Source organism: Ceratotherium simum, chromosome 1, assembly GCF_057802395.1.
Source record: "Ceratotherium simum simum isolate JZ-2026a chromosome 1, ASM5780239v1, whole genome shotgun sequence".
Taxonomy (NCBI): Eukaryota; Metazoa; Chordata; class Mammalia; order Perissodactyla; family Rhinocerotidae; genus Ceratotherium; species Ceratotherium simum.
Window position 1 is genome coordinate 73636310 of NC_141900.1, and position 18289 is coordinate 73654598.

Sequence of the window (18289 nt, forward strand, 5' to 3'; positions counted from 1 at the left end):
AACTGCCGCTTAATAAATATTTAGAGCAGGAAGAACTTTATTTTCCTTTTAGTAGTGGGTCACTACTAAATCTGTGTGTTTATGGACCACATGACATTTTCATTTATTCAATGGAGAGTTGAGAGGGTCTGTGTTTAGCACTCGAATATTGGACATGATTCAAATGTGAGTCAAGTGTGTCTAGAGGCTTTATTCATACCTATTTTCTTTTAGTCAGCAATGCTTCATAATGCCCTGGTTTCATGAATTAATTTTAATGGAATTAAACTTGAACAGCTCAAAATTATATAATTAATTTCATTCAGCTTCAATTAAAGTTACTAATTGAATCAAGCCTACAAGCATGACACCTGGCGGCAGTCAGCTACATAACAGTAGCAGCGAGTATGTAGGACTCTGCTGATGAGCGAGTTCATGTGTACTAGAGAGTTTGTATAAAAATCTCTTCTGTCGATGATCTCAGAAAGGCCTTGAGTTGACTGTGGCAGTGGAAAGACTTCCGGAGTTGTTTAAAAAAGTAAAGATTTTTAATTGAAACTAACACATCTCAGGAAGATTACATTTTCTCTATGATAATGCTGAATAAATGTTACATAAATCTAGAAGATGGTTTAGCATACTTGTAATTTATATTTTACTGCTATCTGAATATGGTTTTGATACTAAAAATGCTTCGTATTGAAGACTCTATTTTTTTCAGAGATCTTAGCCTCTGGACTTAGTCCTAAGTGGGTGTCCATCTATTTTCACGTGTTGAAATGTGTTTTATGGCAGAACTTTTCAGTTGTTATGAAATCTCGATGGTACATGAGAAATTTTTGCATGTGCAGAAATTTTTTCCTTCCATTGGAAATGTTAACACAGTTGACTAACAACTTCTGTTTGAATCTCTTTCCTTTCCTTGCTTCCATGGCTTGACATCATCCAGCTTCTCTTCCTCATCTGATTCCCTTCTAATTGTACAGACCCCTCGTGGCACTCTTCTTTTATAATATACTCATTTTTTGGTGAGCCCATTCATTTAAACAGCGTTAACAATCAAGTTTAGGAAGACCACTGCTTCTGGCTATAACTTTGTGACTTGCAAATTCAAATGTGCAACACTAAACTCATCCACTAGCCTGTAAACTCCATGAAGACCTGGGCTGCGTCTCATAATTCGTTATATCCCCACTGCTTAGCACAATGCCTAAACATCTAATATCTACAAATAGATACTTTTTTAGATTAATAAATTATTTTCCTGGTCTCCAGGTTTTCTCAGTCAAATCCAAACTAAGAGAACTCAGTCATTTTCACCCATCTTCCCTGATTATCCATGCAAACCTCTATAGTTATTTTCTCACATTTACCGCCTTTCCGGTCTTGTTATCCAGTTGATTAAACTGTCATCAACTTCTACCTGGACCATGCTGAGTCTCCCTTTTGGTTTCTCTTACTCTGTTCTCCCTCTTGGATGGATCCATATTCCAGTGATTCTTTAAGGATGTAAGTGCAGTAGAATCACCTAAGCGCCCCTACCCCAAACTGAAATAGAATCTTTGGTGGTGGGGATCAGGAATCTGTTTTTTAAAAAGCCTCCCAAGTGAGTTAAAGTACAGTCAGGATTGAGAACCACTGGTGTGCACAAATTTATTAATCTTCCTAATGCATGGCTCTAATTAGGCAATTCATAAAGCTTCAATGGCTACTTTGACTTATTTATCTTGCTTTTAAATTAGGTCCAGATTTCTCACCTTGGCATTCAAATATCCATCCTAATCAAACCTTTACAGTTCCATCTCCTAATGTCCCCCTTAAAATATTTCATAGTCCAGAGAGTTGAAACCTTTGGAAGGTCTGCTTTTTGAGTTTGCCCATGCTGTTCTTCCACCTGGAATGGCCTTTCTTCCATTTCTACTTTTAGAACTCCTGCTAATCTTTTAAAGACCGTGTTAACGTACACATTTTTCTGTAGTGTCTTTCTTGAGCTCTGAATTCTGATAAGTATCTTTTTCTTCCTTTTAACCTCTTTAGTGCTCTGACCTCTCATAGCCTGCATTTTACCTTGTGGTAGAGTTTGCTTTTTGCTTGAGTTATGTTCCCAATAAGATGTTACTTTTCCTGACTTATTGTCCTTCCCACTGAGAACCCATAAATCCACGTATAAATCTCTCATCCTAAATGCCCTCCCTCTCTGAGAATGCATAACACAATCCTTGACTCTTTCCTAAGTTTCTACTGAGAGAACCCTGTACTTGCTTTCTCTACTTTCTTACTTCTGAGTCACTCCTCATTCAACTGCAGCCTGACTTTCATCTCCACCACTCATTGGGGTCTCTTCTCCTTTGATGCTTTCCCTGTCGCCCTGCTTTCTACGTGTATGGACTTACTTTCATCCTTGATGTAACCTCTCCACATTTCTCTATCATGGCAGATCACTTGCTCTGTTATGATGATTTGTTTACAATAATCTTAAGTTATTTTTACTGTAAACATCTCTGTGTCCTCAATGCTGGGCACACAGTAGGTGCTCAGTGAATATCTGTTATTGAATCAATAACATATGCAACAGTCAATAGTCATACCCATTTCCTTAAATTATTGTAGACTAAGAAGCATTTAGAAAAAAATCTATAAAATGAAAAAAATAGAGAAAAATCTGTAACATTTAATGACAATAAATATATATTTTTTTTATTCAGAAAAATGTGATAAAGAAAATACTGAAAGAGATATAACTCAAGCTACCAATAGCTGCCTCACACATGGAGAGATGCAAGACCAGTCCATCTGGGGAAATTGTTCAGATGATGAACTCATCAGAAGTAAGTATTCTTAGAGAAAATTGGAGTGATTTGGGGATATGACTATGATAATATGCTCTCAGTTAATTGTCCCATATAATTCTGCTGGAAATCTGTAAATAAACAGAGTTTATCTGAAAGTGTTTTTATGACTATTTTAAAATATAGAGCTAAAACTAGGATATAATAATACTATCAGTTTTCATCTTTTCTTTAGAAAGGAAGAAATGACCTGTAAATTTTAGACTTGATTCTCGGAGAGATTTAGACAAAACTTAATTCCTTCTTGAGCAGCAACTAAGTGGAAGTCAGACAACTCTTAAGTATACATGCACTGTGAACCTAAAAAAGACAGAGCTAAAGGACAATGAGTAGTATTTTGGTAATGGCAATGTGGTCCCTGTTCTTCTAGACACGTGATTCCAAACTTTTTTTTTACAATAACATTTTTATCACTACTTGGTTTCTTTTTGTTCACTTCCTCTTCCTAAAATTGCTCTGTAGAATATATACAAAGGCTTTGGTATATTTTTAGTTTACTCTAGGCGTGCCCAGAAATACCAGAATTTTTGGGCGCTATTCAGAATGCTGATTCCGTGTCAGGTTCTGCTCCAGACCTGGAGCGTACTTTCCCATTGCTAAGTTTCCCCAGGTGGGTTCAAGATGAATTTGGCATGTAATGAATTATTCTTTGTAGTTAATGTGTAAGTGTAAAGATCACTGCCATGCCATATCTGGAAGAGCCTGCATTTCAAAATTTTTTGATCCTGAATTTCAAAATCTTTTGAAATTCTCATTCATGGTAACCAAGTTACCATGTCTCATTTTAAGTTGTCTAAAGTCGATAGAGGAGAAGAATTCCTTATTGGGAATCAAGTGTTGTTTTACTTTATTTTTCTAATTCAGTTCTTCCACTTATAAAATTTCATAATATAGCCGCTTTCTTGTGTTACATATTACACTTACTTTGAATCTTGGCACATTTCCTTTCCTCTCTAGAAGGCCCAGTATCTGTCCCTAGCTGAAAACCACACAGAATAAAGCAGAAAAAAAAGGAAGAGGAAACCAGCTAAGTGAAAAAAACAGTAACAATAAACACACCGTTGAAAGAAATTTCAAGTTATCAGACAAAAGCTCTAAAAGTGTGTGTGCTTTAGATTAATTAGATTAATTTTAGAACCATTTTGGGTTTTTACACTTTTGTCTTGGAGACTCAGAAATTAGTGAGGAGCAAGATTTATATAGCTTTTTCCAAAGAATCAAATAAACATCATTTCAAGTAAACATTTATCCCCAAAACATATATTAGTTATCTTCTATCTAAATATGGACTCTGCTGTTGTAAAACTTAGAGTTTTGTGAGATACTGACATATTTGATCTGTGATTTTCTAACACTCAGAGAGTTAGTGAGAGGTAGAAGAGGTCTTAGAGAATTTTAACTCCACCTTTTGAGGGGACATGATTGATGCCTCATTTTTTTTTTTTTCAAGTCACCGAATTTTGTGTGTGTATTTCATTTAATTGATTTAGTTCCCTAATTTTCTTCTCAAAGCCTATCCTAGGAAAACGTGAATAAGAACTCTTAGAACAAAATCCAAAATACAAGCACTGTTGTGTAAGAATATGAAGAGTCCTTTTAAAGTGTTAAAAATTTTTTTGTGCTATTTGGTGAAGCTCATTTTAGTCACAGAATTCATACCGTTGAAGGGAATGGATTTAAAATGAACTACTCTATTGTCTATAATGGTTAAGTGGACAGTGATAAAAATATTGTAAATTGCATGAAATAGTTTCTTTATTGAGATGATGCAGCCTGTACCATGGGACACTGGAGCTTTGGGGAACAACTGTCTAGTTTCCTACTAATGTGCACTAAAGGAACGCAGAGAGAGAGATTTAAGGCCCCCTCTGAGAGGGCTGCTGGGAAAACTGACAGATGAATGGCTATACAAAAGATAATGGCAAAAGACGGTAATACTGCTCCTGCCTGAAAATAAGCTGACAAGTATTTCCAAATATTTGTGGGTGACCTTGGACTCTGAATTATGATTACAAATTTCAAAAACTATATTTTTGTTATTTTCCTGGTCACATTTTTCTAGACAAGACGACTTTGTTGGGTCTACAGAAAAATTTGATATCTGGATTTGCCGAAATGGAACATTTTATGTCATCTTAAACCCGACTCAAGTCTGGATATCATTTGCAAGTTTGATATTGTGATAGCTTCTGCTATTCCAACTCCCAGATACTAAACTCTGCAAAGCTGCTTGCTCGACATAGCGTCATTGGCCATCTCCGCATAATTTAATGTCTGTCTCTCTTCACCCCACAGTTAGGGAGATGTGTGTTTTCCCCTTGCTTCAGCGTCCAGCACATTTTTGGGGCCCCGTAAATCTTTCTTAATAACAATAGGCCCTGGAAAGAAGACTCTGGCTCAGAGCTGCATGGGGGAGGAGGGGAACATCTGCAGTAGTGAGTCAGGATTGGGCTGGCTCCCTTTCCAGAAGTCCTGTGTGGCTCCCTGAGCACTGTGGAAGAGGCGGACAGCTGGCTCTCATGGAATTGATTTTAGTGTTCCCACTGTAATGCGAGGTTGGCTGGATGGAGGGATCATCAGAAAAATGAGGCTGGCTGGGGTGTGGGAACATTTTCAAATGCACAACCCACTCTTTTTCCAAGCTTCCATGGGACAGCTTAGCAGCATAAGCAAGAAGTGAAGGAGGGTTACTCTGTTTAATATGACTTCTTTTTCTCTGTCTATTCTTGAGAGTGGTTAGTGAGGTCTGGCAGCTAACATCTCCATTTTCCCTGATGCCTGCTGCCTTCTTTGTCGGACATTTAAGGCATAATTTATAGGGGACTGTTAGCTGTCAGTGTGATGAGGCTGTTTTTACTTTTCTTTTCTGAGAATAACTGAGCTCTGGAAAGTCAAGGGAGTGGCTGCTTTGGAAATTGTATTCTAATTAAAGGGTGTATTCTCAGGCCTCATAAATGAGATCCAAGCTGAGAATAATTTCCAAATTATTCTGTGAACTTTAACCCTGACCTCAGTGGACCACCCACTTGTGGCTCATGCTTGGTTCATGCTCTACACAGAAGTTTGAGCTTTGTGTGTCTTCCCTGGTCCTTCTAGAAAACACTGCAGGTGACAGACCTAAGATACTGTGCTCTCAGGGTCTGGATTTCAAATTGGTTGCCCTTGAGTTGCTAACTTACTAGAGAGAATCCTTTCTGGAAGTTATAAACAAGAGAGAAGGAATCCGTATGGAATCAAACATTTTGAATAAATAGGCCACACACAATCTGGTCAGGGTATGTGCATTGTGATTCTCTTTCTTATGAAATTTAAATTAAAAAGATGATTCCAACCACTCAAGTTTGTTAAAAAAAAATCCAAATTAAATCAATGGAGAACTAAAACACAATAGAGGTTTTGTGAGGAAATTTTATAATTGGAAAGTTTTATTTTTTCATTTTATGAATTTTTATCCTTTTTATGGCTTAAAAGGCTTTTATATTTTGAGAAAATATTTTGGTGTATAATTTAATTTCTGGAATGGGGCTTAAATTTTAGAGTTTATAAGAGCATCCTTTTATGGGAACACTGGTTAAGACTTTGGCTTTTCCTCCCAGATTAGCATATATGGTACAGTATATAATTTGGAGTTATGCCTTGTTTTAATAATCACTATTCCTCTGACTTAGTTAAGTAAATGTTGCAGTGTAGTGACACCCTCAATTAGTATTAATTTTTCTATTTAACCCATAATATGCATAAAATGATAACAGGCAATAGGCAACATTTCATGTTTTAATTAGACTAGAAGAGGAACAGAAGTAACATTTTGATCTCAGTCTTTGGGGGGATTTCTAAGGTAGGAAGGAGTGTGTGTGTGTGTGTGCACGCGTGCATGTGTGTGTGTATTCCTATGCTTATACTCATAGGCGTGTGTAATATTTTCATTTAATTTAGGTCAAATTCTACTATTCTAATTATTTCCTATATAGAGAGAGCTTACATTTTCTTTGTTCTTCTTTCTCAAGTGCCTCAGGTCTCTATCTCAGATTTTTCTAGGTCTTTCTGAAAATTCTTATTACTTAACTTTATCCTTGGACATTGCTTTTACATAAACGTCTCCTAATTCTAAATGTCATTACTTAACTCCAGAAATTTTCCTTAGCTTCTCTGCTGAAATAAATTTCCCATTAAATTAAACTATTTTGTTCAGCTAATTCTCTCCTTTGTGATTTTGTAGAATTCCCATGATCTGAAGCAGAGTTAGAATGCTCTACTTAAATGGTAATCCCCATTCTATTTAACCCATTTATTCATTTTAAAGAGTTTTTAGCTCTCATAATAGTAAGCACTTAATTGGTAGCAGAATGCAAGCCCCCTTTCTCTAATTCACACTTGCCTCCTCTTTATGGAGTTGATGCATCATGCTTTTTCCCTCATCCTACTGCTTGAAACCTTCTTGGCATCCTCTGAGTTTCCTTTCAACATTAATAGGCTTTGTTATTAGAAACTCTATTATTTCTTTTCCTAGCCTTTGCCAACTTACCGCTGATCACCTCTTAATGAATACCATTTCATCACTTTAGGGAATGCCTCCTCTGTGTAAAATACTGAAAGGAAGGCAGATACTCAGGTGTACTATTTATATACTTAGAACATTTCTTACTTTGGTAGTAAGGAAAGAGCACTGAGAGGTTTGGATTTAAATTTCTTCAGTGGCTCTCATGTTTGAATGCACATTACACTTAAGTATTAATTGTTTGTTTTTTTTTTAGAATACACTTTATATAAAAGAGGCCATAAAGAAGCCCCCCAAATAAGTACTACCCAGTAAGACTGGGATATGTAGCTTTTATGTTACCTTTCTTAGGTAATCTAGGATTCTTTCCCTATATTTCATGCTCATTCATTTTTGGGAGTCCATATTGGGAGTAAGTTATTGTGACTTTTGTCTTGCTCAGTGTCCTGTCTTCCATCTGTCTCAGAAAAATTCTGTCTTTCAATATGCTGACCAAATGATTATGTGACTGCAGTTCAGATGCTTTGATTATTGCTATAGAGAAGAATCTTTAACCATCAATTATCCTCAAATCCAACTCATGGTTAAGTTTCAGCGTTGGGTGGACAATCATAAGCCATTTTTTATGGCTATCTGTATTTATCTCATTGGTCAATGACAGCCATTAGGCTGTGTTCTAGAATGGAGCTCAAGTTCCCCGACACACTTCTTTCTCAGGGTACATTATTCTGTGCTCATCTGGGTTCTGCCCAAGAAGCTAGAGAGAACCATTGCCCATCTTTTGTTTTGAGCACCTTAAGTTCAGGGTCCTGGAGGCCAATGGAAGCCGACTGCCAGGGTTCAGATCCTGGATACATCATTACTACTGGTGTTGAGCAAGTTACCTAAATTCTCTGAGATCAGATTTCTCATTTTTAAAATAGTGGTACTAAAACTCTATACCCTGTTGTGTTATTTTGAGGATTATACAAGAAAATGCATATTATATGCTTAATTAGCGCAGAGCTTAAGTGAGTTAAACACTCAATGAATTTATCTGTCGGTTTTCCTTATTATTGTCCTTGGGCCCAAATACAGTTTCAAAGCTTTTTGTTGTTTTTTTTCCCTCTGTGGTTCTACTGGGTTACATGTCCAGACATGCTGGGTATATAGACCAGGTCTTTCTGAGACCTGTGATATTTATGTCCACAGCATCAGCACATTGGCTGCTACATGGTTTATGCTTAATAAATGCTTGATGATGTAAGTGTATTGAGTTAATAAGGGGAGGGAAGAGATGCTTTACCCATGTTGTTTCTATTATTTCAGACTTACAGTTCCAATGAGGAAGATTCTAAATCACTACATTTTTTTCTTTCTAACCTCCTTCTTACTCCCAAGCCACACATGGTTCATTCATGTCAAGTTCCACATATTTATAGATGACTCTAGTGATATTAAAACAATTAAGTTCTAAGTTTGACTGCTGTTCGGGATAAGGCTATTCTAAAGAGTTCTCAGTGAACCAGGGCAGTGCTCTAGATAACATTCATCGTCTGTGGAGGTGGGTAGGAATGAGACTTTATGTAGGGCCTTTTTTGGTCCCCTATTCCTCATTTTTCTTGCCTACCTATAAGAAAAAAGTTTGAGACTACTTTAGGTCCCACCTTCCTTCTTCATCCCTCCTTCCCTTTCTTACTCCCTTCCTCCTCACCCTCCTTCCTTCTCTCCCTCCTTTCTTCTTCCTTCTCATATCTTTCTCTGCCTTTCTAAATTGGCTTTTAAATGCTTTGTATTCTATAAAGTACAATGTGTGTTGTTACTATTGTTGTTCTTATTATTACTATTATTATTCTAATTTATTACTTTACCCTTCACTTTTATCATATACCATGTGACTCATTCAGTTTCCAATCTATATCCTACTACACTTTTGTCAAAGATTTTCAGTCTCTTCCTGATATTCCTAAAATCTTTTGATCTTTATTGGGGGAGATGAGGTGGTATTGAAGTACAAGTGGTGGATGAGGGCTTAATGAGGGAACCAGATTTATTTCTTTCCCATTTGAGAGTTCTTTGAGCCTCAAGGAGGAACTGAGGCCTGGGAACTAGCTTAGAGATCACCCTGAAAATGCTAACCACTGAATAAATAAATAACATTTAATGATCAAGACCGTAAATGCTGCGGTCTAGATAATTTTAGTTCTCAAACCTCAAACTTCTTAGATCTGAACATTCTGTGAATTTACACATAAATTATTTTTTGTAGAACATGTTGTTATATTGAACTTTCAGGGTTAGGAGTCAAAATGTAACTTTGAAAACTGAATAAAATTACTTTAAGATGGAGTGCTTACAGTGTGCCGACACTGTGTTATGTTGGGGATATGTGACGAACAATACAAAAGTGCGGTCTTTGCATTCAGAATTTACAATCTGGCAGAAGCGGCAGACAATTCATCTAGAAATGATAATGCGTGTTATGAGTGCTATGATGGGGAAGTGCAGGCTGCTGTATGTTCACAGTTGAGAAACACAAATCCTCACGTGGAGGAGTGGTCAGAGAGGGCTTTCCAGAGGAAGTGACATCTACCTAAAGGAGTTAGCCAACTCAAGCGGAGCTTGGGAAGGGGTGGAACCAGAGTGTTCCAAGTCAAAACAACAGCACCTACAGGTATAGAGGTAAGAGAGAACATGGTCAGCTTGAGGAGAGTTGGAGAAGTTTTGTGTAAGCTGGGAGATAAAATGTTAGATGAGGGGTGGAGAGAGATGAGAGGGAAAGAATCTGTTAACAAAGGGTTAAGGGGAGGTGGAAAGTATTGAAGGGAGTAGTAACTTAATCAAATTTATGTTTTACTTTGGCTATATTTTAGGATGATTACTCTTGGGATAGTTAGAAAATAAATGAGAATGGGAGGAACTGAAGGCTTTAAGAGACCAACTGGGAGAGTGTTGTGTTAATCCAGCTGAGAAGGGAAGATGTCTTGAATTGGCACAATGGCAGGTAGGATTGCAAGAAGTAGATGGATTCAGCTTTTTATGGTGGGGTACAATCAGTAAGACATGGGGTAGGGAAATGGCAGGTGCTGGGAAGGAGGCTGGGGTTTTTAGTTTGGACAAGTGATAGTTGTGATGAAAGGACAATGGGGCAAAAGATTTAAGGACATTGTCCAATGAGGGTTTGACATGATGGGCTGTGAATGTCAGATGGGTAGGGAAGGAAGTAAAGAGAGGAAGGGTTACAAATAAGAGAAAAACCAGAGAGGCTAACAATCCCTACAAGTTTCTGTTCTTTAAGAAATTAAACAAAACAAAACAGATATAGATGCAGTAAGTGAATGTGACAAGTGGAAAGAGAAGATGGATTATGAGAATGGGAAATATGAATTTAAGATTTCTGAGGTGGAACAATCCCAGGTGAGGACAAAGCCCAAGGTGTGGCCATAAGGATAGGTGACTGAAATAGTTTCTTCTAAACATGGAGTGCTAGGTTTGAAGGCTTTGTAAAAATTGCCGTATTTAGCAGGTGGGGAAACTGAAATCCAGATGTTTCCTCAAATCAACATGGCCAACAAGAGGCAAAGCTGGGGCTTTATCTGTTTTTTTTTTGTCTCAATTTCTTGAATTCCTTATTGAACCTTAATGGTTTAGGAGAAGTCAGCCAGTTGGTTATCTCTGGTTCTTTGCTGCTTTGCCCTGAGATTAGTCACCTGTTGTAGATGAATGGGATAGTAGTTTGATAGTCTTTAAGCTGAGGACTCTGAAACGAATGAAAAATAGTACACGTTCTTTGAAGCTGCTGGTTTTCTTTATTGTAAGATTCTAAGGGATCTTCTCCATCTAGTCTGATGACATACAAAATTGGGATTTTTAAAAAAGATATATCGATATATGTGTGTATCAAATTATGTGTGTATTTGTCTATTTTTCTTGGTGGAAGATATTTCTTCACAATAGTTATTTCTAGGGAGTTAAGTAAAATTGAGTGGGGACATATTGGTGAAGAAGACTTCTACTTAATATTTTGTATATTCTGTATTGTTTTGCCCCCCCAATGAGGTGAATTATTTTATTATATTAAAAGCAATGATATTTTAAACAGAAAATTCTCCAGTATAGCAAAAATTATCAAGGTGAGGGCCTAGCTTCCCAAAGCCACATTAGAGCCCAGTCACCTGTAGGAAACTCTTCAGGTCACAGGTAGGCCAGGAGATTCAGCTTCCTTCAGGTTCTGCAGAAGATAGGACCAGCTACATAATTTGAGAGGTAGAGAGCAGTGCAAAATGAGAATGCAAGGCTCCTTGTTAAAAAAATTATTATGAATTTCAAGAAGGCAACAGCAGAGCATTAAACCAAGCACAGGGCCCTTCTAAGCACAGAGCTCTGTGCTGCTGTGTGGGTTGCATGCCTGTTAAGCTGGGCCTGGCTGGAGGCATGGAGGGAGTGGGGATTCAGTTATGGTAAGCAAAAAAGAATACCTTGCACTCATTTTATAATTTTCTTTTCAGTAAGTTTCTGAAATTCAAGAAAGAAGGAGTTTTTCTGGGCTTGCCACATCAGTTGATGTGTTAGTCACAAGCTTGAGTAGCTTGTACAGCGATATGGAACAGCTGCCTTGTGGCAAACTCTTGAAGGCTGTGGTTCCCAGCTTTTGTCCAGCACAGAAGGGGTGAGACCTGCTTCCAGCTTTATCAAGGCTCTGTGCGGGGGGTGAGAGAGTGTATCAGATTGAGGAGCGTTGGTGGGATTCCCTCTCCACTCCTTCCGGGAGCTCCGTTCCCCCTTCGCTTTAGCGCAGCTGAGGGTCAAAACTGTGACTTGTCCTGTGTTTCTTTCAAGGAGTCCTTCAGGACTTGGTGGTAGATCTGTGCTCCTCCGTTCTTCACCAGAGCTGGATTCTTCCCGAGTCCCTGAGTTCTGCAGCAAGATGCACAAAAGTCTGGGAAATCTCTTTTAAAACCCTCAGATGCTGGTATTAGAGGGTGAAATTGCATTAAATGAACCCAGAGAAGAGAGTGGGTGGAGAGATTTGTTCTGCTTTGGAACATTAGTTAATTAAATACATTTTCCATGGTACTTGAGAACTTGGATTGGGAAATTTAAGAAAAATAAAGATTCCCAGAGTCTCAAGTTGTCACAAGTAATTGATTCATGGTGGTGTGATCATAAGACCATATGTCTCATCTTTGGATGCTGCCCATCATTCCTTGTCTTTATGAAAAAGATATTAGTGTATCATCTGTGTAGGGGCCTGTCTTTGCAGGTTATCTTCTCCATCGTCCTTCAGCATTAACAAAAGGTGCTGTCATAATCACACAGGTGAGTGATAATGGAGACAGCAGCAGTGAAAACACACCCAACGAATGGCGTGATCATGTGTAGTATTTTCATTTGCCTACCATTCCTTTGAGTTAAGTTCTTCTTATTGCACTTTTCCCGTATCCAGTAAATTTTTAAAAGTCTTATCAAATAACTCTGAATTTGAATATTTACTACTGGAAATGTAAAATTAAATGTATATTCTTGCATATTTATGTTTTCAATATTTTTCACTTTAGCCAATTTAAAGTGGTTGATTTTTGGTCTGGCTTTACATTTTGAAAGAAACAGAACAAAAGCCATTCAGTATTTTCTATTTAAATATATATAACTTGCCTTTTAATTTTTTAAATAAAATGATTTCTTTTTAATTTATTAAATTTCAAAGATTATACCCCAATGGAAAATGTATAACATATATAATATATATATATTACATATCGTAAAAATATTTTTTATAGAGGATTGAATAATACTGACTTCTGCCATAAAGTCCAAATTTATTTGGATTAATTCAAGGCAGAGTGAACAATTTCAGGCTACAAGATCTTCTGATTATTTCAACATTAAATTTGAGCCTAGTTGCCAATCCTCTACCTTGAAAGTTGATGTGAAGGGATGTTAGTGGTACGTTAATTCCCTGGTGACACTGAAAATCAAATGGCAGAACCTGAATCCGTCGGTCATGCGTCAACTGGTGTTGAGTGTTACATTGCTGTGAGTATTTATTCATGCCTTCTTCTCCACCTTCTAGCATAACTAGTTGATCCTTAACTAGTATCTTATTTGTCCTCTAAGTCAAGGCTTCCCAGTATTGGACTGATGTAGAGCTTCTTTTGGTTTCTTTGAAATCACATCGATTCTTGCCTTCCTTGACTCTACAGACCTTACACCTACTTCACTTTAGCCGCCTTATAAAGATGGACCCATCTTGGACCTGGTTATCACCGAGATCTGCTCCATTCTAAGATTTTGAAATCAGCTACTCAGCTGTACTTTATCTTCTAGTTGATTTCCACTTTTGGTTCATTCTTGCCTTTTGATTTTATGACAATTACTGTTTTATAAGGACTCAGCTTATATTCTAATTCCTTCATTACTTCAGCTTATATTCTAATTCCTTCATTACTGAGACATTTTAGGTTATATTTAAGAACCAGCTCCTAGTATTCAAACCTAATTCTGGTCTACACGAATAGATACCTTAGCCCATCTTGATCTATGTCCTGGAAGGGTTAAATACAACTAAATTGGTCTTTTGATACTGATATGTCGGTTTTCCCAATTAGTCCAGTGGCCTCTTCTCAGTCCTCATTCTCTCTGTAGCAGTTGGCAGGACATGTTTCTTGCTTGAAATTCCCTCCCTCTTCTGCCCCTCTCTCCCCTCTTTCTGCCTCTACAGCTACACGGGCTTCCTTTCAGTCCCTCAGATGCCCTGAGTTCCTTTCAGTCTCTGGGCGTTTGCCTACCAGGTCTTCCTCTAGGCTTGATTGTCACTTCCTGAGAGGCCTTCCCAGAGCTCTCAATCTAAAATGGGTTTCTCTATTTCTCATAGCACCCTTTCCTTTCTAGTCCTTGTCACAATTTGCAATTTACTTTTGCTATTACAAGTCTGATGTCTGCTAGCTTTAAATTGTGTCTCAGCAATTAACATCATTCCAGGACCTCAGTGAACTTTCAGTTAACTATTTTGGACGATTGACTGTGGGAATAAAATAAATTTTGCTTTTTTTGCCACAACCTTTTTTCATGAACTGTTGTCGTAGCCAGAATATGTTCCTCGCTCTTCCCTCTGCATGTCCAGTATTTTCCTTCTCCCAAGCTTCCCTCATGTGACCTGTTTCCCCACATCTCCAGCCATACAAGCAAGGCCTTCTTTGATTTCTCCCTCATGTGGACTCACAGAGTGTTTATCTTCATCTCTCCTACAGGACTCATTAATTTCAAAATTGTAGTGTGTGTGTTGATGGCCCTCTTCCCCATCACTGAACTGAAGGCTCCTTAAAGGCAGGATTGGCATCTCATGCAGCTTTGTACCCCTCACAGCGTATAGCCCAGGGCCATGTGCAGAGGTTGGTTCCAATACTTATATGTTAATTGTTGAATAAATGAAAATCTGTACCTTTTGACTACATTTAGCTTCTCTGTAGGAGACTGACAGCTTTGAATTGGTTAAGCTGTAGTAATTTGTCTTAGAATGTGGATTGACTATCTTTGCTTCTCCTAAGGAGCTAATTTTCTCAGTCTTACAGTTCATGCATATCAAAGGATGCTTTTTATTAGTAATATTAACAATGTTATTACTTAGAGCTTTTTACAGTTAATGAAATTTTCCATATTGATCTAACTTGGCCTATCAGCAGCTTTATCAGGCAGGTGGGGTAAGTATTATTATCTATGGATAAGACTGAGCTCAGAAAAGTCAAGTGGCTTGCCTAGGGCTACACAGCTGATATCATGAGTGATTATCTAGCAGTTATTCTCAAATGAGGAGTGGAGTAGAGGGAAGAGTAGGGACTTTGTGGTGTTTTGGTCCCATAGAGATTGGATTAAAATCACAGGGAAGGTGGCAGTTTCCCAAATTATAACCTTATTCCAACCCAAAATTCTTATCCGTTACTCTAGTTGAAAATTATTGCTGTTCTACCACTGTTAATGATATGACTGCATCCTGCCTTTGTGTTAGGCTGGAAAAAAGTTGGGAAAATTACAGTAAACTATACTTCTTCAGAATTTCATCTTTGTTGTGAATTGTTTGTAAATTCAAGACAATTCCTGGTCTTAATAGATACTTGTCATCTTAGAAAAAAGCCTTCTTTAGTTTTCAGAACTATTACTCATTGCCTCCATGAGAATTTGGTCTCATTCCAAGAGACAGGCAGAGAATCTTGGCATCTGCTGTTCTTTTTGTGATATAAAGATACGCATTTTCTTTCTGCCGCAAGAAGAAATCTTAATAACTGAAGCTGGAGATATGGTGGAAGGAATATGATTCTATAGTCATATCCCTTTGTGTGAAGCACTGGTTTTCAACTCTTCACATTAGCTTAAAAACATACAGATGTCCAGCCCCACCCCAGACCAATGAACTCAATCATTTGGGGATAGGGTCTAGGCAAGCTTAATTATTAAAAGCTCCCCTGTTAATTCTGAGGTGCAGCTCAGACTTGGGACCAATAGAGTTTTCTTCAATTGAATATATTGCACTCGAATAAATAAGCTGAAAATGAGTTTTTTTGGTTTTGTTTTTAGTGTTTTTTGCAGAGAAGGATTCGCCCTGAGCTAACATCTCTTGCCAGTCGTCCTCTTTTTTTTTCCCTCCCCAAAGCCCTAGTGCACGGTTGTATATTCCAGTTGTAAGTCCTTCTATGTGAGTCACTGCCACAGCATGGTTACTCACAGACAGGCAGTGTGGTTCCGTGACCTGGAAATGAACCCGGGCCACTGAAGCAGTGAGAGTGCTGAACTTTAACCACTAGGCCATCAGGGCTGGCTCTGAAAATTAGTTTTTTTATTCAAATATTTAAAGACCCTTTACTTTTGAAAAGTGTTTTCTTATAGTTGTGATTGATGACCCATAGGAACAGATAGATATGGCTGCCTATTTGGGAGAGCCTAGGTGCTGGCTTCTTGTTTTATCCCTTAGCCCTTTTGGGAAGTTGTTTTCTTGAGAGATGTTTACAACATTCAGAACGTGTTTCTTACTTTTAGTTTCTCTCTGCAGCACTTTAATCTAAATATTATAATATTGGACAAGAACTAATATAATTTGTACTTGTACCCTCATTAAATGGCACAATGAGGTTGGATGGCACAATGAAAAGACTTTAAAATATAAAACTTGATGTAACTATGTGGAATTATTCAATTATCTTAGGAATCATGATTTATTAAATCAAAATCAAGGTTTATGTTATATATGAGTCAAATTTTTTAAGGATGAAAACCCTTTTGCCTGTTTTTCTGAAGAATTACAAATGCTTGCTTCTTTCATCTTCTTTTGACACTCTGTCTTGAATTGGAGTAAGCTGTCTCTTTCAGTTAAAAATTTCTGGAATAAGCAGCCTTCCAATCAAGTGTTTGTAGATATATTGGAAAGAATATCTCCCTAACTATTATAGCTAGAGTTTGTTCTTGGAGTAAAGCAAAGTCTCTTGTAATAGAGATACAGTTTACCTAAGAGTGATATTAATAAGTAAAAAAAAGATCAGCTTTTTGAATAATATATGAATTCATATGGTATCACTGGTATCTAGGCATTTGGGACAATACATAATTAGTTTCAATTCCCTTTGAGAGGGAGATGTGGATGTTAAAATAAATTGCTGATGAAGCATATACTTTAGAGAACAGTGCATTTCAAAACTTGTGCAATATCAGCTATTTCTTTCAATGGTATGGAAGTATAGCATAAAACTGAGAAGATTTATTAGGGGCAGTTTTAAACCATTCTTACTGTACAAAAGTAGTTTGCTCATTTAGGACTAGTTACTAAAAAGAAGAATAATAGCAAATATTTATAGGCCTGCTTGGAAAACATTAGTTCTATATAACTTTTGGCACCATTGTTTGTAGCCAATAAACCAATAGTAATCATTTGCTTGTATAAGAATAATCAGTATCACAATATTTAAGCATTTGAAAAGGCTTGGTTGTTTAGTTATTAAGAGTTACTCTTTTACAAAACAGTGAATAATGGACCTACTCCAGAAAAATCGGCACTCACAGAGTAAGAAGACTTACAATTGTGAAATAAATATATTCTCAGGGAGGAAGGGAGGAACAGAGTTTGGAATAAATTGATTTTATTAAGTAAAAGTGAAGAAACTGTCTCTATGGAAGAAACTATTTTGCTACCAGGAATAACTATTCCAAACTCAACTGTTCCTTGCACAGTAGAATGTCTATAATCATTCACAGCTTTAGGGAGTTCCTTCAAAGGTTTCAGTTTTATCATGGAAGCTAATTAGAACACAATATACATAGTATATGTGGTGTAAGACCCTACGCAAGCACAGGTTACCATCTGCTCCTGAGTTTTTGAGACACACAAACAAAATACTACATCTTCTTGTCTTTTGCACAACTCTTTGAAGTTTGTTCTCTGAAATTGGTGCAGGTTATCATGGTTATGTTAAATATGTTCAAGTTTTCTTCCTGAGAAATGGAGTCCACCTCTTAGCCGAGGATTTGTCACTCCTTGCTCATCATCTTTCTCAGTTTTGCTTATTTTGATAAACATTGGCTTTGTGATTGGTTCCTTGTCCCCATTAAGCCTACAGAAAATAAGAGGTTTATTATAACACTCACTGGGAAGAAGTCTTCAATTTAGTTTGTTTTTCTGATGACATCGACAATGTCAAAGTAAAAATATTTAATGGTACAGTTTACAGAGGACATATTTAATGTGCAAAAAGCACAAGTGTGTGGGCGTGCTCATTTTCTGCATTTAAATTTTTTTTTTTTTTACTAAAAACAAACAAACAAAAGCCCAACCACTGCTTCTTGGACCTAAAAAAACAAAATTGGATAGCTAAGCTCGCAGAGTCAGAATCTACAGCTCTGGCAGGCTGAGTAGGTGCGATTACAGCCTGGTCAGTAATAATGACAGATTTTAGTGTCCATTTTAGTGTATGAAACACTAAATTACAATGAATTGAAAAAA

At 37.2% G+C, this 18289-nt stretch overlaps 1 protein-coding gene across 7 annotated transcripts in view; it reads left to right on the forward strand.

The window, feature by feature from the left end:
- Positions 1-18289, forward strand: part of MDFIC (MyoD family inhibitor domain containing) — a 92383-nt gene that overhangs the window by 18192 nt on the left and 55902 nt on the right. For all 7 annotated transcript variants that reach the window (XM_014785533.2, XM_087429822.1, XM_087429834.1 and 4 more), the window contains one exon: positions 2685-2807. In XM_014785533.2, coding sequence (XP_014641019.1) covers positions 2685-2807 — 123 coding nt within the window. The remainder of the gene's footprint in view (positions 1-2684; positions 2808-18289) is intronic.